This window comes from Typopeltis vanoorti, chromosome 20 (genome assembly GCF_054136105.1).
Source record: "Typopeltis vanoorti isolate ZY-2024b chromosome 20, IOZ_Tvanoo_1.0, whole genome shotgun sequence".
Lineage (NCBI taxonomy): Eukaryota > Metazoa > Arthropoda > Arachnida > Uropygi > Thelyphonidae > Typopeltis > Typopeltis vanoorti.
In genome coordinates, this window is record NC_143568.1 from 101315884 (window position 1) to 101339511 (window position 23628).

Here is a 23628-nt window from a genome sequence, read left to right on the forward strand (position 1 = left end):
GTCTATAAAAAGTTGAGTATGACAACAAACAGAGAGAATGCCATCTGTCGATAAGAAGATATCATTGAGACACAGGTGAGTGAAGAGTGTGTAATAAATGAATACAAATAGACATTTTACAGAGTGAACAGAGATATGAAGAACAAAGAAGCCATCTGTGAAAGTTATATGAGGAAGATATGTGCAAAGGAGTGAAGAGCAGCATTTTTTGCTGGAGAAAGAGAAAGAGAGAAGTGAGTTGAATGCATCACTTCTAGGATGAGTGCTGAAATGTTAAATGAATTTAATCTATGATTTGATGTGAATTGTGTATATCCACTGCCTTTTGATCACAATCCATCTTGACTTCACGAATGTCTGAGGATAATAATAGTAACTGATCGATCGCCAGTATGTTTTCAGCATTTGGTCCCTCTAGCCAAATGCTGAAACATTTTCCCTGCATCCATCCTATAAAATCCTTGAAGCAACTTGAATGTTTCTATCATATCCCCTCTTTTTCTCCTATCAACCAACTTCTGTAATCTACCCACCCTCAATATATCTTCATAGGGAACATTCCATAGACCACTCACCATCTTGGTCACTTGCCTCTGAATCTTCTCCATCGCTTCCTCATCCCCAAGAAACCCAGGAGATCAGATTTGAGCAGAGTAATACAGATGTGGACATATCAAGTACTTATAAAGAGGAATAACTTCCTTATCTCTACTTGTTAACATGTTCTTCAATAGCCACGTAATCTTATGGGCTACCTTAGCAAAATGTCCTCTAAACTTCAACTCTCTCTGTCTACCACCACCCCTACATCTAGCTTCATCTATTTACTGAGGTACTGTGCCATCAATGTGATACACAACTTGTAATTTATCTATTTATCCCAAAATGCATAACTTTATATTTTACTACATTAAACTGATACCCATTATCTTTTGCCCATACTGACAGCCTATTTGAATCGTCTTGCAAGCTCTCCACATCGCCTTGATTAACTGTTACTCTACCTACTTTTGCATCATCAGCAAACAACTGAATATTTCCTTTCAAGTTATTTCCTATATCATTCATGTACAAATTAAACAGTAATGATCCTAGCACCTTTCACAGTATACCTTGAAACCCACAGAACAAGTTTCTTTTCTTCCTCCTTCATCCCTGCTACTGCGGTACTGTGGAATAATCTTCCCCCTGACGTATTTCTCAAGGAATACAACATACAGGTTTTCAAATCAAATGTAAACAAGTTTCTCCTTTCCCAACCCACTACCCATATACAGTACTAACATACTATAGGTTGACCAGCCAACCTCTCATACATGGGCCCAACATAAAAAAAAAAAAAAGAAGCACCAAACCTTGTGGCACACTACCAGTCACCTGTTTTTTTGCCTCAATTCTGCCTCTCCATATACCACTTTTAGATCTGTCCAACAGCCACCCTCTTATTCACTTAACCAGTGTCATATCCATCCCCATTTTTTCTAATTTGTGTAACAGAGAGTTTCATGTGGTATTCTGTCAAATGCTTTTGCAAAATCCAGCAGAATTATTGTATAGTAATTTCCTTTATCCAACTCTGCTGTTATTCTATTATAAAAAGTTAGTAAATTACTAAGGCATGACTAACCCTTCACAAAGCCATGTTGACCCTCATACAGTATTATATTTTTATCCACCCATTCTTGAATTCTCTTTTTGACTAATTTTTTCAGTACTTTTAACACCACACCTGAAATACTGATTGGCCTATAACTTGCTACTACAGTCTTAGAACCTCCCTTATGCAAGGGAATTATTTTACTCTCTTCCCACTCCCTTGGAACTCTACCAGAGCTAAGACTTCAATTAAAGAGCCTAGTCAGAGGTATTGCAGTTCCCTTGCACATTCTTGCAAAACCTGAGCTGATATCTCATATAATCCCACAGCTGTATTTACATTGAGATTATGCAGTATCCTAAGAACCTCCAAATCATCCATCCTCTGTTCCCGCATTAGTGTCTGTCACATATGCTAAAGCAGTAACCTCACTAGGATGATATACCCTCACAAAGTGGTCACTCAGTAACTCAACTATTTTATCCTCTTCTGTCTCCTTGTGACCATCATCACTCATTAAGGTTAATCTTCCATAGTCATTCTTCCTCTTACTTGCTAGATAACACATGTACTCTTTGGGATTTCCTTTGGTCTGCTCAGCTAGATTCTTCTCATAATCAGATTTTGCCTTCCTTCTCATGCTGGTCACCTTTCTTGCCTGAGCCTTGTACTGTGAGTTTGCTGGTCACCTTTCTCTTTATATACCCTCTGTGGCATTTTCTTCTGCTGCAGCTCGTGTTTAATGATATTACTCATCCATCTAACTCATACCTGATTAATCCTCCTTATCTTAGGTATACAATATAATAATGCTTTCTCTAGATGACCCTTAACTATTTCCCATGAATTACTAACATCCGTACCCTGCAATGTTTTATGACATGGCACAAATTTAAGCTTCTTCCTAAGCTTTCATAATCACCTGCCTCGTAGTCCACATATACCCCTTCTTGACAGATTATTCCTCATGTTGTATAATCTCCCAAGTCAAGACCACATGATCACTTTCACCATTCGGAGACAATGTTGTCTCCTTGGTTATGGATTGCTTTTCTGATCCTATGACCAGGTTCAATGCTCTCACACTCCTAGTCCTCTCCATCACATGCTGCCTCAAGTAATTATCTCTCAGTAGGTGTATAAATTCCATTTCCTTCCTGCTATGCGATCTTTCTTCCTTCCAGTCTATATCTCCATAGTTGAGATCCCCCATAATAATCACTCAACCTGTACTCATTGTACTAATTTCCCGATGCATGTCTTCCAGATCATCGGTGGAACTCCCTGGCCTATAACTACAACCAACTGTATATTTTGTCTTACTGGCCTTAATCTCAACACTAGACTACTTCAAATGAACAGCCACCCTCCCACCTATCTCATTCTTTTTGGCTGCAAATCATCCACTCTCATCAGGTACTCCTACCCCCCCCCCACCCATCTATGTTCTCTATCTTCCCTGAAAATAATTTAGTATTTTCAGGGAAGATAGAAAGCATAGGATTCTATCCCTGTACCTTCACATTCTATCCCTGTACCTACATCATCTGCTGTTAGCCAGGTCTCTTTAATGTCTGTAACTTTTGGCAAGGTTGCACTAACCAATGCCAAAACCTCCTCCTTGTTCCTGATACTTCTGGTATTAGTATATAGAAATTGCAGCATCCATTTAGGCACCCACCCACCGTTACTTCCTGAACTGACTACCCTATTCAATATTTTTGCTTGAAAGACTAGATTCTGCACTTGGCCATTCTCACACTCACTCATCTCATACCTTCAAACACCTGCTTCCACCCTAATTGCTTAAGTTTTCTTGTATTTGTGCTTCAACAAAGCTCTCTCTCTAGACACCTAACACCAAAACCATTTGGATGCAGTCCATCAGCATTGTACAAATCCTTTTTTCTGTCAAGTACAGACCACAGATCCACAAATCCTACATCATTCTTTCTGCACAACCTACGTATAGACTCATTAGCTAACAACGCCATCCTCCTCAGTTTGCTTCTATCATAGCATGGTAGGAGACTTACAATCTTCACCTTCTCACTCTTCATTGAAAGTTTATTTTTCACTTGGTTAGAGTATAATAAAATTAGTTTAATCCTTTTTCCAATGTGAGCAAACAAAGTTTGCGCCTGAAAGTATCTTCAGGACTGGGGTAAGGTGGTACAACACCTTATTATTTTTTTTTTATTCTCACTCTTCGGTTCTGCCTCTAACAATTCCATTACATCTTCCCTCATAGAATACTTCTTACCTCTCAAATAATTTGTAATAACCAAGACAATCATTTCCTTCGACTTACCTTTTTGCAATCAGATGGCGTGTCTAATATCATGAATTTTTGTAGTAGGGAAATACGATTTTTCACACTTTCATTATCTGTTTTTCTTTTTTGTTCACTCAGTCCTTTTTTTACTACTTCAGGCTGCCTGCTTCTTTTTTTTTCCTTCTCAGCCTTGCTAAGCTCTTCCCTGGCATTTCTCCAATTTTTCAATTTTACACTTTGTCCTGTGAAGGATAGCATTCAAGCATGCTATTTCTTTATAATATCCATTTTGTTCTCCTTTATTTTCTCGGCTGCATGTTCAACAACAATTACATCATTTTCTATCCTACCATTGGTACTGTCCACTCTACTAACATTTCTGATGTTCTCATTACTTAATAGGCATTCACTTTTGAAACATTTAATACACACTCTCTTTCTCCAATTTCCTTCCACATATCCTTTAATTTTCTCAACAGATACATTTCACACATATTGCAATGCACAAAATCCAGCAAAATGAAATCACCTGACAACACGGTCTTTGCTGCCATTGTTCTACCATGCATTGGTGCCATATCAGCAAAATCATATTAAAAAAATAATAAATACAAGTTTTACTTAAAAACTAAATAGTTCAGTCAATCACACACCTGTTTAAAACAAAAACTACAATAAGTTAACCTAATATTATCAACTAAAATATGAAAAAGTTACTTATCTTTCAGGAGCGGTAAATAAACTCTACGTACGCAATATGCCACCTAACAACAATATAGTGTATGCATTACTCTACTATTCTCATTCATTAGTTGAAAGTTTTTCATTTTAACCAATTTCCAAATTACTTTTAAAATGATCAAACAATAACAGGATGGAGGTTAGTGTAACCAATTTCCAAGCAACAGAGTAAATAAGAATGGAATGGGTGGTGTGAAAAGGTGACACAAAATAGGAGTTGCATTGCACAAGACTCATGCCATAAAAACCAGGAAACTTTTTAAAAGCTAAACTGACAAATTATGGGAGAGGGGTGGGGACAAAGGAGGCATGGAATATTATGTATTTAGAATGGTAAGAGGAGTTTTAGCTATCAATCAATGGAGGCCTGAAGAAACATCTATAAAAAAAAAAAAAAGAAAAAAAAGGAAAAAAGTGGTTAATCAGTAACTTTGGACTGAAAAAAGGATGTGGCCAATGACTTTAGCAGGGTATCAGAAGATATAATGTGCAGCAATATTCCCTCTAATTTTTGCTGGCCCGTGTGCACATGAAAAACATTTTGACTGCAAGTTTCCAGTCCCAAACTCAATGTGATGTGTGTGGTGGCGTGTGCTCACAATAGTGAAAGTCACAAATAACAAATTCTTAATTTGGTATGCCTAAAATTAGGGACATCATTGTTAAAAATATCATATGTGTTGCATGCTAAATATTCCTATAAGAGAAACCTAAATGCTTGCCTCTTCAGCTACTTAAATGTTGCATATAGACGATAATGTTATTTTCGACTACTGAATATTATATTATACAAAACATATAAAACTGGGTTTTAATTGGTCGGAGATTTGTACAGAGATGTAGCCTAATAGTTTCGTCGACTTGACTGTTGGCTTCATCTGGGCACACAAAAAAGGCAACAAAACAGCTTAAAACAGAAACAAGCTAAAGTATCAGGTTAAAACATAACCGAATGCTAAACATTATCAAAATTCAAATGAAACGTTACACCAAATGCATGGAGCATGTATGTTAGCTGTCATTGTTATACAGGTGTATTCTATAATTGGCTGCAAAGTTGAACTCCGATGTGTTGAGTGATCTAGCAGTGTCACTAAGGATCATCCCTTGGTTTCTGTTAAGGCTGCCTCTTGAACGGATCACTGCTGCAGCTTCTTTGATGTTGAGGGTATGAAAATCTTCTTCAAAGTATGCCATAGTAGCTTTATCCCATTCAATATTGTGATTGGTATTAGAAAAATGGAGAGCTAAATTGGAACCGTCTTCTCTGTTGTTGTTAACGTTTGGTCTAACATTAACAACAATAGAAGATGTTTTGTTGCTTTTTGTGTGCCCAGACAAAGCCAACAATCAAGTCGGCAAAACTAGTAGGCTACATCTCTGTACAAATCTCTGACCAATTAAAACCCAGTTTTATATGTTTCCTTGTTGCATATAGATGCAGTTTATAAACAAATTATGTTCAAGTTCTAGAAGAGAAAATTCTGTGCCTTTTAATTCACTTAAATCCACATAGATACAGAAACTCATTACCCATTTGTACAAGTTCAAGGGACTGTACTGTCTAGATAGACACTCAAAGCAAATATGCCTCTGCAACTTGCTGACATCAGCATCAGTTCAGGTGCACAGTGCAGGATAAAAGTAACTAATTAGAATGTATTAAGTCAAAATGGGTTAGAGCAGTATTGGAGGGGAGATAGTGGAGAAACTAAATAAAATAAGTGAACAAGTATTACATAATTTGTTTTTAGAGTACATTCAAAAATTATTGACTGTAAATTAGAAATTCTGAAAGCAAATATTTTGTGCACACAATTAGGCGTGTCCACTCCCTTTTTTGACACTGATGTGTGCATATACACACACATGCAGCTTAAAGTGAACACTGGTGTGCAGTAATCAAATCATTATATAGAATGCCTATCCTACCATGATGATGATGATGACACTGTTAACATATTTCTATCAATATGTGATAGATTAAATATTTAATGACTTGAACTTCCAGTAATTTCTTCTGTGATTAGTAAATCAAAGGTTGAAAAATATTAAAAAATAATATATTTATGTTTGACCAAAAAATAACAAAAGCAACTTACCTTTCTTTCTTCATCACTTTTTGTGATGCCATTCTATTAACTGGAGAAGATTCTAAAGTAGTTAATCGTGCATGAGGATTTTTGAAACTGACTCCAGTAAGAGATGACTCTGTCAGATAGGAACTCTTTGATTGCATAACTTGTTTTACCACAACATTTGAAGATGTCTGTTTCACTGATTTTGTATGCATACTTAATTGCTTTGATTCAGCTACCATTGTTTTTGTGGTGGTGGTTGTTGCAGAAGTTGTTGTAGGTGCACTAAGACGGGGGATGCGAGAGGTAGAAGGTGGATGACTGATAGGTTCAAAGGAATTTTTTTCTACAAAGTCATGGGCAACAGTCTCAATAGCAGTACTACATTTGTCACATAATTTCACTCCATAGTTGCTTTGACTACTAGCTAAACTCAGAGAACTGGAGGTATCTAACATTGTATTTATACCTACAGAATGTGTCACCAAAGGTTTTGCTCCAATGCTCGCATCCTTAAACTTCTTACCTGTACAGTTATCACAAAAGGCCTTGTCAATTCGGAAGTCTCCAACACCAACAGTTTCAGTTTGACGAAGTTCACATTTATCACAAAAAAAGTCACTTACTGAACAACTGCCAGAACCAACTGTTCTCTTTCTGATACCCCGACAGTGCTCACAATATGACTCTTTAATTGAAATATCACCTACACCAATTGTTTTCAATATTTTCTTTCGTTGGAGACACATTTTACATGATATATCATCTAGTGAAAAATCTCCAACTGCCACAGAGAGTTTAACTTTACTACACTTGTCACACACATAATTCATACTATCATCATCACCAACACCAACAGTCACCATTTTCTTTTCATTTTTGTAATTGCTATAATGATCCACTTGAATGCCAACAGTATTTGTATTATATTCTTTAAAAGTTGTAGCTGCATCTCTTGTTCTCACTTTTGGTGTTACTTGAATACCAACTGAATTTTTCACAGGACTGATACAATCTGTTCCTCGATTTCTTAATAACCTTTTCTTTGCTTCAAGTTCTTGTTTTATAATAATATCTCCCATCTTCAGGTCTGTCACTATTATGCCATCCCTCACTCTTATAGGATCTGTTGCTGTAGCTGTAGAAATAACTTTTAATTCAGATTTATATGGATAACTGTCACCAACAGCAGTGCTACAGTATCTTTTTAATGTTTTCTCTTCACATTTAGAACAAACTGGTGATAATGGTGCTATAGATGTTTGGCTGCATATATCAAATGTTAAGTTTTCAAGTTTACCAAGTTGAAACTTCCTGAGAACATCATTTTTAATTTTATCATCTTCTGTATTTGTTTCTTTGGATTCAAATTTCTTATTATTGTATTTCTTGCAAGATAAACATGATGACACTTCATTCTGCTGCTGAAAAACACTTCTTTTAGTTTCTGACTTACTATTGACTGATTCAAATGTTAAAGAGCTTGCTTTATGAACAGTTTTGCAACATAACGAACACAGTACATCATCTTTATATATTTTATTTTCACCAACACCAACTGACCTTGTACGTTCTGGAACATGGCCAACTCCAACATCCCTTGTAAGAGCAATACAACACGTTCCAATATGTCTCACTTTTCTTGGCTTAATAGTAGATGCACTGTTATTCTCCTTTTCATTGAAATCATTTTCGAGTCTGATCTGAGAAAGAACCTCTTCTATAAATCCTTTTCTTTCAAGTGTTGCATTTAGACTGGAAGCTAAAGCAGGAGATGATAAATCCTTACTTCCTGATATGGATCTAGCTATTGGTATGTACTTCCGGCTCACTTCAGGAGTTAGAAGGCTGTCATTTTCTAATTGTTTCAACTGATCTTCAATATCATCATCATCTGTAGTAAAATCTGCGACATCTTTACATTTTTCAGATTGGCGAATTTTATTAATCTTGCACTTTAATTGACGTATAAGAAGGCGTTTCTCTTCTTTTAAGACTGATAGTCGCACCTATAATTAAAAATGTAGTATGCAATAAGCAAATACCTGTTGAATATTAACATATTTAATTAAGTTAAACACTATTATTAAATGTCTTCTAGAAATGAATACCTCGACTAATTTTGATGGCTCATTCTAATCTAGGACTACTCAATTAGAATGTCATCATTATCATCAATGGTGATGTATACACTGCAGAAGATGTTGACACTTACCAACATCTTGGTAAGTGTCAACATCTTACCAAGATGTTGGTAAGTGGCTCATGTTGAAGTGGGTTGCAATAATATGCATTCAAACAGAAATATCGATAGTCGACTCTCATTATATCAAACACCATTATAAAATTAGAAATATCAAGAACTCTCAATCAAAATTCCAGATATGCAATGTTATTTAACCATATTCACTACAGCCAGCTATTCATTATGACAAACTCTTCCTGTGGTACCTATGAATTTGCTGTAGTGAGGGTCAACTACCAATGTAAGTTGGTGACAATTGCAGATTTCCTAAAATTTTTTATTATTATGTATTGTTTGTTTATTTCTAACCACCTAACTGACCACAACAGACAAAATATATGAAGCATCATAGTCTCCATATCTTTTTCAATACTGTTCTTCACATCCATGTTTAGAATGACATGTATACACATCATGGCCAGTATAGTGGTTAAGAACCATATTTATTTTTAAGTTATTAATTAATTTGTCACACTTCTTTTAGCATGCATTCTAACAGTTTCCAAACAGTTACCATGAAGGTTGTCTATTAGCATATCTTTTTTGTAAGAGGCTCCAGGTCAGCAAACAATTTCACTGCCACTATTGGTTTATGGGTGCAAGAACAGCAAAGGACACACTGTATCTTAGCACAGGTTACAGCAATACATAAATAGTCAAAGACAAACTAGTAAATAATATCAATATGCATGTACAAAAACCAAGCCAAGCAATGTAGTACCTAAATATAAATAAAATTACAGTAGTACATCATGTAAAGAGAGATCATATAAAGAGAAATTAGTAAACAGTATGCATGCACAAAAAAATAACTTTACCAATGCAGTATCTACATATAAACAAAATTACAGCAAAGGTGACAGCAATACAGGTCAAAGGCTACAGCATGGGGTGAGAAGTGTTGTTGGAGAAGTATTGCCAAGGTTACAATTCGAAGAGTAGTTGGATGAAATTCTCCACGTGCATGAACTTAACAATGTATAGAAAAGCATTTATTATTATGTATTATGTGTCCCTCCCAATTTCAACTTATCTTAAAAGCTATGAAAATTTAAATAAAGAGAAATAAACAGATTACATGCAGGGAGAAAAATGTACACTTCCCAAAATCCTTACAGATCTACTTCACAAATATTTATGGTACAGTTTTGATACCTAATTGATATTCTTTTCCAACTCCAATCTGCAAAATTCACACCTACTGTTCCTAATGGAAATTGAAGAAGCTGATAATGAATTACTAATCATTTTATTCTCTAAATTGCACACTTTTTTTTACTAAAAAAAAAGTCAGTAATATAAAATAACAAAGCTTAAAAAAAATCTTTACTTTTATGGATATATTCACTCTCATCCTGTTAAACAGTGTCCAAGAATCTTCTGTTTTTAATCTTTGCTGGTGAAAAATCCTTTATCTCATTATTTAAAATTTATTTGTTGTATTACAGTGATGAAATGAGGTAGAGAGCAAAGATTGGGAATGATATATTAGCAGAAAATGTGTGAGAAGAAAGGAGTGCAGTTTGTTAAGATGTGAAATGTATAAGTGATGGACTGCTTTTGAATGGTTATGGTGCGAGTTATTTGGAGAAACTGTTGCTGGAAGTTAATAACTTATGGATCTAAGAGCTGGGTTAGAAATAAAACACTTGACTAGAGACTGCAGATATGAGAGTCCCGAGAAAGATTAAGGGCATAAACAGATCGCATCAATGGCAATATCATATTAAAAATGAGGATATTAGGAAAGATATCATTAGCATCCAGGAATGTGTTAGCTGAGATAATCTCAGGTGGTCACTTAAACAGAATGGGACAGGAAAGATTAGCAAAACAAATGTTCTCTGCCAGGGTAAAGACCCAGAGGAAGACCACCAGAGGTGGATTGATAGAGGTAAAAAGTGCCTTAGAAGACAGAAATATAAGATCTAATAATGTTGGAGTCTTGACAGGTAACAGACTGATTTGGAGGAAAATTGTATATAGGAAGTTAGTGGTGATGTAAGTTTTTCATGTAGTACTGTCATATACTGTACACCCCCCTTGAGGGTACATGTCAGGAATATGATGATGATGATGCTGGAAGGTAGAGAAATGAGTGCAGAGAATGAATCTGATCAGGTAAGAAGTGATGTGAAAGAGAAGGAGAGTAAGGAAGGAGAGATGAGATTGAAGTGGTGGTTATGAATGAAGAAGTGGATAGCATGAGTATAGAGAATGAGAGAACAAGTGTGCAAGACAAACAGGGAGGCTCACACAGTGTGAGAAAGGCTGATGCTCCAAGAGGATGTGAATGAGTGTGTAGACAAAAAAAGGAAAGGGAATGACTTGGGATCAAGGGTTGTATTTGAAAGTTGTATTTATCAGTTGTATTTGACAAGGATTCTAAGATGAATAAGGAGGAAAAGAAATAGCTCAAGTTAAGTATGAAGAAGTAGCATCTAATAAGTAGTATCAGTGAAACTTGTTATTATAGATCCAGGAATGAGCTGTTATGTTTGTATACAAATGCTAGAAGTGTAAGAAACAAAAATGATTTGTTTCTTACACTTGTTTGTTTCTGCATTAATCGAGTCAGTTCACCCAAAATCGTTGTAGTAAGTGATGCATGGTTGGATGAGAACGACATCCTGATAGGAATAGAGATGGAAGGGTATGATATGTTTTGTGACGATAGAAAGGGTAAAATGGGAGGGGGGGGGGAGTGCTATTGATGATAGAGAAAGAGTTATGTCCATACAAAGTAGAGATGCAAGAGGGAAATAGTGCCAATGGTTTTGAGGCAGTATGGTGTGAGATAGAGGTGAATGGAATGAAATACTTGGTTGGATGTTGTTATCGACCAGGAAATGTGGATGGTAATGACCATGAAATGTATAATCAAATTAGCCAAGCAAATAAGAAAAGAGTGATCGTTATGGGTGATTTTAATTATGGCAATATAGAGTGGGATGGTGAGATAGCAACTGGAAGTAAAGAAAATGAGTTTCTCAAGTATTTGAGGGACAACTACCTAAGGCAGCATGTAACAGAGGCCACACGAGTATTGAGGATCTTGGATTTGATCATCTCATCAAAAGATGTTATTATAAATGAGGTGTCAAATCACCCTTCAGTTGGTGAGAGTGACCACAAAGTGAATACCTGGCTGGTTGCCAGCAGTTTGAAGACCTCTATGAGGAAAGGGTATATGCAGAACTACAAGGCTGGTGATTATGAGAAGCTCGTGACACAGCTTGCATGTATAGCATGGAATGAGGAGTTGGCTGGAAAGGAGATCAATGCTGCTCGGGTAATATTAAAGAACTATCTAGTAGAAGCAATGCCTAAAGAGTCAGAAGGTCAAATAAGGTAGGTGTGAAATGGATGAACAAAGAGATTAAGCATGCTATGTAGAGGAAAAAGACATTATTGAGGCAACATAAAAGAATCCTAAGGAGTTCATGTAGCCCAGCAAACAACAAATAAAAAGGAATGATTATGGAAGGATGACACTGATTGGAGAAAATATAAGAAAAATTGCTGAAAAGGATATAGTTGAGATATTGAATGAGCAGTTCTTAAAGGTCTTTCATTCTTGTGAATGTGAGAGCAATCGATGATAAGGAGGAGAGACTGACTGTAAGTGAGCAAGAGGTATATGGGGAATTGAGCAAACTTAATGTTAATAAGGATGTGAGACTTGATAATATATCACCACATATTTTGAAGGAATGTGCCAGGGAGTTAGCATCTGCCTTGACGTATTTTTTTAATATGAGTCTTGTCCCAGGTCAAGTTTCAAAGGAGTGGAAGGAAGGCAAGATTGTGCAGTTTCATAAGAGAGATGACAGAACTCAAGCATCAAATATAGGCCTATCTGTGTGTTAGTTGCCATGGTTAAAGTGTTGGAGAGGCTGAGAACCAGGATTCAGAATTGGATTGACAACAGTATTATCTTTGATACACAGCATGGATTTGCTAAAGAGAGGTCATGTTTTAGTAATCTACTTATTACAATAAGGTGACGGCTTCATTGAACTATACTTAGATTTTTGCAAAGGCTTTTGATAGATTACTGCATGAATTTTTGGCCTCTGAAACAACTTTCTGTTGACTAGAGTAATAAAGATTTACAAAATCAAATGAGAAGAATTAAATATGATGATTTGGTAGAATAGGAAGACATTTATATTATCAGTACAACAACTAGAGGAAAATTAGCAAACTACAAAGATGAGGTAAGTGTCTTCCTATTCTACCAAATCATCATATTTAATTCTTCTCATTTGATTTGAAAGACTTTTTTAGAATCAGTGGAAGACTATCTAAGAAATCTATCCAACACTTCTCATGTGAAAGAAGTGTTGGATGGATGTTTACTAAAGAGCCAGCTTTCTATTTTTGGACATTCAAAATCAAGTTTTGTTTGTTTCTGTTCTTTTTTCATAATTTGTTTGCAACTGTGGCAAGTTTAATATCTATATATGCAAAAAATCAAAATGGAAAGTTCAATGAGAGCCAGTTACATTTATTTATTTTTTTAAATCTAGAAGAGCCACTGATGCTCTATTCTTAGGCTCCAAATGTTTATGTCAGTAAGATCAGGATTGGGGAGTAATAAGCTGTTGGGCAGAAGGCCTAAGAATTAATGTTTCCCAAATTTTGAGAAGTTTTAACAGTCATATTTATTTAGAATAAATTGTTTTTTTTTTTTTAAAAAAAAACTGCCACTCATTCTAAAAGTCTTTCATGTTTTTGTTATGTGCTGCAGTGAAACACAGTAGTTTTTTTTTTCTTGTTATTCCATCTGATTTGATGCAAGGTATCCAAAGTATGGTCAGCTAGATCTGAATAACTGTGGCAGTAGATGTATTTCTTGTTTCTCCAAGGTGAATGTCTGCAGATCTTCCACTCTGACCATAATATGATAAATTGCAAATGCAAGAATAAGGAACCTTGTAAATAAACACCTGGAACAGAGAGGAGAAGAAGTGGATCCTTAAGTGAGTGAATAAGGGCAGCCAGCTTGAAATGAGGTTGGAAAGCAGCACAGAGATTATATTTCTTTAAAGTTCTGGCTATTTTCCCAAGATGTCCCAAGTGTAGGGAATAGTGATAGCATTACTGTAACCTATATGCTAAAAGGGATGTACAATTTTTTTTTTTGATCTTTTTGGCATTGTAGCTATTGGACAGGATAGTCTGACAAATAAAGGAGGGTTCAGCTGTAAGAGAAGTCTGGTTGGAACAGAGGTTGATCTGTTCCAACCAGGACCTTTTCATGAACATTTACATATTTTAACATTGTGAACATATAGTGAGATAAAAACTTCAATCTAAAGTTTTAGTTTACTTTGAAAGACTTGTCATTTAATTTTCAGAATAATGAGGAAACAATGTAGGAAAATGAAATGATGTGATAAAATAGCGACAAAAATTAGTGAAAGGAACTTATTAGAAAAATGCATAATTTTTATGGGAGTGCACTGAGAAATTAATTGAAGAAATATTACACTATTCTAGTGTAATATTTCTTCTAACTTCATGAAAGACAATAATGTTCTGAAAAACTTTCTACTCTTATCATATATATACTAAGTTTCTACACTCTGTTATGTGATTGTAAAGGAATCTTCAAATCTTTGATTTACTAAAGTATAAAATCAGGAATCGAAGCTGTTCTGTTCCATTTGTTATTACTAAAAACATAAATGGCAAATTTATATAAAAATTCATTACCTGTAAAACTGGAATAGATTTCACTTGCTCTTCAAGTTCTCTCATGCGCTCCAGGCTAACAGCCATTTGTTCTCTTATAGCAGTTAAAACTGATCTATTAATACCCACTGCTCCAAAGGGAAGATTACTGGATCCTACATGTGTAAGTTTTGCCATAGTATCAGCCATCTGCTGAGAAGCTGATGTTGTAGCATTCTGAAAAATAAATATATGAATAAAACTAAATTGTTAAATATATGAAGAGCCAAAGGCTTCATAACTTAGAACAGTAACTTCATAACTTAGAACAAAGGCTTAGAACAGTAATACAGCTCCTAGGAGCTAAGTTCACATTATGGGTAAATATCAAGAATAGTGATTGGATCTTGCTCCACCTTTGCTATGAGTTGCCTCAGCTTGCACTACCTTAAGGGTCAGTTGCTGCTATCCAGGTATTTGCTTACGCTTGGAATTGCCGAACTTTATATAATTTCTATATTCGGCAAGAAAATCTTTTGAGTTTCTTATTCGGCTAAGAAACAATATGGGATGTAATATCCCTTAACTTAAACAAACTAAATTGTGTGTGGGGGGGGCATAACCACATTATTTACTGTTATGTGCTCTAAGATGAAACAAAAACTATATAAGAAACAATTAACTGGTCAGAAAAAAATTTTGGAAATCCTATAGAGTAGGATTTCCAGATTATCTCAGTCACCTACATATGGTTTACACCCTTTCAATGGGTGAAATGCACATAAAAAACAGTAGGTATCTACTTACTGTGATTAACTGTGACCAAAAACTTTAGTTTTTTTTTTTTTTTAGTTTTTTAGTTTTCTTTATTCCAAGAAAATTATCTAAATGCTGCTTTATGTTACTGTTATAATGATACAACACAAAGATGATATTCTAATAAAAATAAATGTAATTAAAAAATACTTTCATGACTTTTCCTTTCTCAACAAAATATGTGTGTCAAAATGAATGTGACTGTAAATTATTTAAAAAAAAAAAAACTTGAAAAATTTACCAAAAAACTTAAATGGAGAAAATGTCTCTTTATTTATTTGTATTTTTCTCCCACATTCAACAAGACTTGAATGCTCTTGTAAACAGGGTCATATGAAGACAATAATGACTTTGGATTTTTAATCATGAGATTTTATGTGATCTTTGCATATGTCTTTATTCCGACAAAACTTCTTTGTTGATGTTAAGGATTTCTTTTTCAAAAAAGTTTTTGAAAAAGCTCTTCCACTCTTCCAGTGTTATTTTATGGTAAAAAAACTACTCAAAGTTGTGCTATTTCTTGTTCAATGTCAGTGGATTCAAACCCTACAAAAATTCATCATAATTTTGAGCCACAAATTTTTGTATGCTGCTAACAACCCACCATTTCCCACTCCTTGCCAATGTTATCTATAGCATCTCTGGAATTATGACTCTTCCATAATTCTTTTAATGTCATCTTATCTTCTCAATCAATTACATTTGATTAATAGAGAAGAGCTGAGACATTGTTCAAACACAAGATTATGGTAATTCATCATAAGGGTTGCAATGACTGCTAATCCACTAATTGCATCAATGAGGTGGTGATCAAGGGCAAGAATTTCACTTCTGTGAACCCTAGAAAATACTCAAGATCTAAGCTATAAGATGATGCATTGTTAACAAACAGAGGAGTCTTATTTGCCAAGTTCTAAGCCCGAAGATATTGCTCTACTACTGACATAAAATAATTAATAATATTTATATGTTTTTCTTCCAGTTGTTACTGTCATAGTCAAGGACCTTTTCCCTGCTAAGCATAGATAAAATCCATCATGAACACAGATCTGCTTGTCAGCACACTGCAGGTTATTTAATACATGGGAAGTTTGTTGGTGGGTCCAGAGCAGTAACACCTGACAATTCTTCTGGAGTCAAAGTTACACTATTTATCAAGCTAGCAAATGCCATCATTTAACATTGCATCTGTTCAGAATGATGCCATGCCATTATATTTATTTTCTGCCTTAACTGGGTCATGAATTTGAAAAGCCAATGAGGGTGTGAAGCTTCCTGGTATTTTCAGTGATATTGTTTTTAACTTTTGATTGCATCAATTTTATGGGAGAAGGTCTTCAAAGATAAGATGCTGTTTCAGACTTTCAATGCACTTTCTTAGTTTAAGGTCTGTTTAACTGATAAGAAGCACACAGAGGACAGAAAATGACTCGTTGAGGTTGGCCAAAACTAGCATGTCCAATAGACACATGCTAGTTATGGAAAGATAATACTATCGATGCAAATCACAAAGAAAGTTAATTTTCTTTTCTGCAATGTCTAGTTTGCAGCTAAAACTGCAGATGATCTGTCTGCAGCTAAAACTTCATATCTCACTGCTAGTGAGATATGAAGTACTTTGCTGTCACTTGGCTCTGTTGCCACCATCTTTGTTTCATGCAGTAGGCATAGTTGGAACTCTATACATTGTGCATGAGCACTTGCTATGGAGAACATTGAAACAGATTTTTTTTTTTTTTTTTTGAAATGGTCAGGATACTTATGGGTTTGTCTAGAGTTTTTCAGTCGCTTAAAATCTATTGCTGTACTTTCATTTGGTATGAAAGTTTTGGAAAAATTGATTTTAAAAATGAAAAAATAAGAGAGCCCAATTTCCAAGCAACATAATCCAGAGCACTACCATGTGGATATGATGAAAGATATAGTCATTAAAATTAATGATTAACCAAAATTATACAAAAGAAATAAATTGCATCTGAGTGCTTACCTCTGAAGTAACTGGCATGGGAATATGTAGACTTGATGTTGGAGACTGTGAACAAGTTGAATTAAAAGATTCATATTGAGTATAAGATGAGTCAGGAGTAGAAAAAGATATGTTGTTCTCACTAACAAGGGGATGGGATATAACTGGTGAAGACTGAGCTGAGGATGTATCTGTTGGACTTCGACTTTCTCTTGCTGGAATGTTAACATGAGGGGCATTGGTAAGAAGATCCACAGGAGCCATACCTATAGGACTTGACAGAGAAAGCTCTGTTGAGTCACTAGAAGATATTGGCTTAGAACTCAACTGACTATTCTGTAAAGTTTCTTCAAAATCCAAAACTGCATCCCTGAGTCCATCGCTTGTGGAAAGCAAATCTGGAGGAGGTGGACGAATAGGATGACTAATCTACATATAAAAATAAATTCCTTTTATTCCAAAATTTCAAGTATATATATTTATATATAAAAATTTAAATACAAAATGAGTAGCCTGAATCTCTCTTTCTCTCTAATATCATTAGTTATTGTCATCAGCAACTTTTAATCAAATATAAAATTCTAAAAGATATAACTGTACCATTCAATGTAATACACTCTTTATATAGTAATCAAATGTAAGTCCCATTTCTCTGATCTCCTGATATTGACCGAAGAAATTTAAGGAAAAAAACATATGCAACTGCTAGTGGTGATTCTAAATTTCTATTTACTGTAATGTACTGAACTCACAAAAGATCTCTCAAATTAAACATGCATTTTAAATGCTTGTTTTAAATTTTAGTATGAACTCATTTTATATATCTTTTCATGCAAGCAATACTTTTCTGCAACTGAAAGTGGTATGTATCAACAGTAAATATAATTTTAAAAATATTAAAATTATTATCATCATATGAGCATCTACATGAAATTTTGAAGACTTATCAAAAAAGATTCACACTCACATTACTCACATGATACTTATACCTTTCCTTAAACTCACTTTCTAGCAACCCATTCAGCACTCTCTAAGCAAAAAGTCCAGTTTACATATACATGATAACTACAAACACATCAATTCCAAAGGGAACTGTCTCAACTCCCTCCCCCTCTTCTTGTCATATATTGAAAATTTTCTTCTGCATTAATCCTATAAAACCACTTTACTAACATTTCTATTATATTCTTCTTTATCGAATCGATCAGATTTTGTAACCCACAAACATTCAATTCACATTCCACAAATCTGTCACTATCTTTGTCACTGAGTGTCTGAATCCTTCCCACAGCTTTCTCATCACCAAGAAATATGATAAATAAAAATCTGAAGATAACAGGTAGTTATTATAATCCCATTATTATTGTTTTTGAAATCTCTGTTTGTTATCAGCTGCTTCACACTACCAAATTTGAAAGTCTATATGATGACAATAAGAAGAAACTAATGTATTATTTCCGAAAATAAAGAGCCAAAAAGCTTCAGTTCGGCGGTGAAAATTAAGCTTTTTTTGGAAATTAAAGTTTTTTGGCTTTTTATTTTAGTAAATACTCTACGCACTGATCAAAAATTTGCTTAGGAAAAATACACCTCTCCAACATTTCAAGTTCCTTAGTACTTAATGAGAGTTTCTGCTCTCTTAAGGTTTCAGTCTAGTCTCTGAGGAGAACCAACCAGTTCGAAACAGCTGTCAGGCCAGTGAAACCTTATCAAAATAGAAAACAAATATACAGACGCTTGGGCAGCATTTATGTTTCCTAAGTGGTCTGTGCTAAGGCATCTCGTGAATGCTGGCGAGTGTATTCCCATGAGCTCTCTGGTCAACTTATTTTTTACAAAACTTTCATAGTTTCTACATTTGGCTTTGAAATAATGCTGGACCTAATATTAACTTTACTTATCTAATGTATTATTATTATATGAAGTATCTTCATGTAATCAGAAGACTGATTGCAAGAAACCCACTTTATATGTACAAAATGTAGAAACAGAATTCCCTCTCCCCTTGTAACAAAAACTGAAAGCAAGAGCTGCAAGTTTTTGTGCCTTCCAACTTGAGATCAAAATAAATGCATACTATATCTTACAATTTATTATGATAGCTGTTTTTAATCTGTGATCTGCATAAAAATTTTGCTCTATAATTGCATATATGAAGAAGCTATTCTGCTATATTTGATTGGCAATTGAGTGATAGCAAGGAAATAACTATGGAACTTTTGTTCATGTTTCTGTTTTCATTAAATCCTCTTTTGTAGGTACTAGCAGCAAAAGTTCAAATTGACTGATATAGTGTTCGTATTTTATTTAGTCAACCTTATTCAATGAAAGGGGTTCTCTGTTGCAAATGGAATCTAAAAGCTGTGAATCAATTTGAGAGTTGTGTGTTTACTCTAGAATGAAACTGTATTTTATAGGTACATTAAAGTGAATTCTGGGCTATATAATATGATAGCAATGTGTAAGAAATCTTGATAAGGCATAATTGCGAAGAACATGAGGATGGTACATGTGCTTCTTAATATTCAAGACTGATGAGTGAATGCAAGATGATGAAGTGTGGGTTGTGCTTGCAATCCTTGGTGGCTGAGTGGGTAACGGTTTTCCTTTGCTACCTTGGTGATGAAATTCACTATATGACAATTATGGAACCTGTTAATGATAACAGATCTTTAATCCAAGATAGGTTAATCTGCTATTGCCCTTTTTTGTTTAATTACTTTTTGTTGTGTTTTAGTAGTTTTCTTAGCTGTTTCAGTAGTAAAGTATAGGGCTAGTGCACTATGCTTTATACTCCTGAAGAAGACCATAACATAACAGTTGAAACATTGAGTGCAACTTTATAGTTATCGAAGTTATTCTCCAAAACACTGCAAGATCCATTACACAAATTGCTATGGAAGCTATAAGCTATTAACTAACGCTGGTTTAAGTAAAGAGTTTTTGTCTAAAAAATAATAAATAAAAAGATAAAATGCAAAGCAATTTGACAGCACAAGTCAAATCATCCAGCAACAAGAACATAACATGATTTGTTATAGCAAAAATATCTAAGAAGAAAATAAAACAAGAATTTCTATGCAGAGAAAAAAAGTAAATGAATAATTTTGGTTCAAACAAAACAGATTTTTTAAGTGGAAGTAAAATAGCTATAAAATTGCCCACTTTCATTATCAACAACAAAAAAAAAAAAAAAAACTCCTCTATAAATTACCCGCTCCCCACAAATACACATATATTTTACATTTTCTTTGTCAACTTAATACTATGAATATATATGTATCAAAAGAAAGGATAGATACTGTAATCAGCAAACAAAGACAGAATTCAGATTATGACAACTTAAAGTGACAATGTTATTTCTTTTAATTTCTATTTTCAAATGAGAAAGCAGAATGATATTTGTTTGTGATATTATATTATAATGTATAAAAATAAAAAAATTAGAAACAATACCAGTCAGCTGGAAGTTTTTTCCCACTTGGTTAGACTATAAATTATATTATTATTATTATTATTATTATTATTATTATTCAGGCCTCCAAGGAGTCAAAAGACTCATCGAGGGAAGTCCTTCCTAAGACATAAATTCTGTCAAGACTCATCGAGGGGAGGTCCCCCCCTGAGAAACACAAAGTTTATCATACCACTCTTTAAAGTCACTGACCGTTCTCGCTCCCACCACTCCATCAGGCAATGCATTCCACGGCTCAACCACCCTCCACACAAAGAAACCACTCCTTACCCTCTTGCTCACAGTTTCCTTTCGTAACTTCCAGGGATGGCCTCTTGTCATCACTCCTTCCCGCTGATCAACCAAGCGAAAGAACTCCCCAGTGTCAACCCTGTAACCACCTCTCAACAGTTTAAAAGTCTCAATCATATCACCTCTCCTTCTTCTATCCGCCAAACTCTGCAGTCCACATTCTCTCAGCCGATCCTCATAACTATCCTTGTACAGTCCTGAAACCATCTTTGTCATCTGTCTTTGTATCCTTTCCACAGTTAATTTATCCCCTTCAAATCCTGGGGACCAAATCTGAGAACAATAGTCCAAGTGTGGTCTGATCAGAGACTTATACAACGGAATGATAACCCTCTTATCTCTGCAGGTCAGTGTCCTTCTCATAATAGCAGCAATCCTCTGTGTTACCTTCACCACCTTTGCAATATGTCCCCTAAACTTCAGGTTTCTATCAATCATCAACCCCAGATCTCTTGTCTCCCCTACTTCCTCCAGTATAACTCCTCCCATAGAGTATGCAGCATCCCATCGATGTTTCCCAAACCTCAAGACCTTACATTTTGCTGCATTAAACTGACACCCCCATTCATTTGCCCATCTATCTAGCGTATTTAAATCCTCTTGCAGGGCTACCACATCTGCGCTATTACTAATAATCCTTCCCAGCTTCGCATCATCCGCAAACAACTGAATATCCCCCTGCAATCCACTGGCTATGTCATTGATATAAAGGTTAAACAATATAGGTCCTAGTACTGAGCCCTGTGGGACCCCACTTGTAACCCTCTGCCTCCTTGAAACTGCTCCACCATACACAACTCTCTGATACCTATCAGACAGCCAATCCTGAATCCAGTTGACCAATCTGACATCCAGACCCATGTGCTGCAACTTAAATATCAGCTTATCATGTGGCACCCTGTAAATTCCTTCGCCAAGTCTAAGAAAATTGCAGTATATGCCTTTCCCTCATCTAATGCTCTTGTAACTTTATTATAAAAGGCTAGCATATTGCTAAAACAAGAGCGTCCTTTCACAAATCCATGTTGATTCTCACAGATAACATTACCCTCATCTGCCCAATGCTGTACACGGTCCCTCACTACTTTCTCCAAGATCTTAACAACTACTGATGACACACAGACTGGCCTATAATTAGACACTTCCAGTCTGTTACCACCCTTATGCAATGGCACTATCTTACCTTCCTTCCATTCCCTGGGCACCTTTGCCAAAGCCAGACTTTCATTGTAAAGCCACGTTAAAGGTATTGTCAATTCGCTAGCACATTCTCTCAAAACTCGTGGCGAAATACCATCCAGTCCCACAGCTTTACTGACATCCAGAGTACTCAGTATCTGAAACACACTCTCCTCCTGTACCTCCAGACCTCGTACCAGTCCTATCCCTCTAGCATTAAAACTGACTCCTCTAGGATGAAATACTCCAATAAAGTGTTCATTGAACAATTCCACTATGTCCTCTGCATCAGTCACTCTATTCCCATTTTTATCCCACAATATCATTCTTCCACAGTCATTTCTCCTCCTACTGGCCACATAGCTAAAAAATTCCCTAGGATTTTCTTTAGATCTTAGGGCCAATCTCCTCTCATATTCCAGTTTCGCTTTCCTTACCACACGAGTCACTCTTCTGGCCTGTGTCTTATATTCTTCACCCATCCTCTCTTCACCTGTCTCCTTATATCTCTTCCATAGCCTCTTTTTCGTATGCAGTTCCTGTTTAATGTTGTTTGTCATCCACTTTACTCCAAATTGCGCCCTCTTCTTCACTCTTGGTATACAACTTACCATTGCTGATAACAAATATTCTTTCACAATTTCCCACGCACTGGTGATATTATCCCGGCCGTCCAATTCCTCCCTCCATGAAACTTCCCGAAGTTGACGTCTAAGACTATTATAATCACCTGCCTTATAATTCCACATAAGTTCCCGTCTCTTTGATACTCCTGCATGTCTATTCATTTTCCATGTCAACACCATATGGTCACTCTCTCCAACTGGTGGGAGAGACGTCAACTCAGTTATTATCAACTCTTCTGATGCTATAACCAAATCCAAAATTTTTGAACCTCTTGTTCCCTCTGTTACATGTTGTCTAAGACATTTGTCCCTCAAGAATTCTAGAAATTCCATTCCCCTATTGTTACATGCATGTTCCTCTCTCCAATTTATACTACTGAAGTTAAAATCTCCCATAACAATCATTCTTCTTGCACTTGCCAAACTTAGCTGTCTAAACATCTCCTGGTCCCCATCCTCTGTGCTCCTGGGTCTGTAGCAACACCCCACTAAATATCCTGTCTTGCCTACCTCTAGCTCACACCATACGCTCTCAAAATCATTTGTCTCACTTCCTTCCAAATTCTCCACTCTTATTTCATTTAATTCTTTATACAAGTGTAAGCAAACAAAGTTTGCACCTGAAGTATCTTCAGGACTGGGGCAACTCGTGGAAAAGAT

The 23628-nt window shown here is 35.4% G+C and overlaps 1 protein-coding gene across 1 annotated transcript in view; it reads right to left on the reverse strand.

Moving 5' to 3' along the window:
- The window catches only part of LOC150095720 (uncharacterized), a 245880-nt gene that overhangs the window by 107818 nt on the left and 114434 nt on the right, over window positions 1-23628 (reverse strand). Inside the window, exons 4-6 of the mRNA XM_090409701.1 lie at window positions 17419-17826; window positions 14658-14852; window positions 6716-8700 (exon numbers count right to left, since the gene is read on the reverse strand). Coding sequence (XP_090265827.1) covers window positions 6716-8700; window positions 14658-14852; window positions 17419-17826 — 2588 coding nt within the window. The remainder of the gene's footprint in view (window positions 1-6715; window positions 8701-14657; window positions 14853-17418; window positions 17827-23628) is intronic.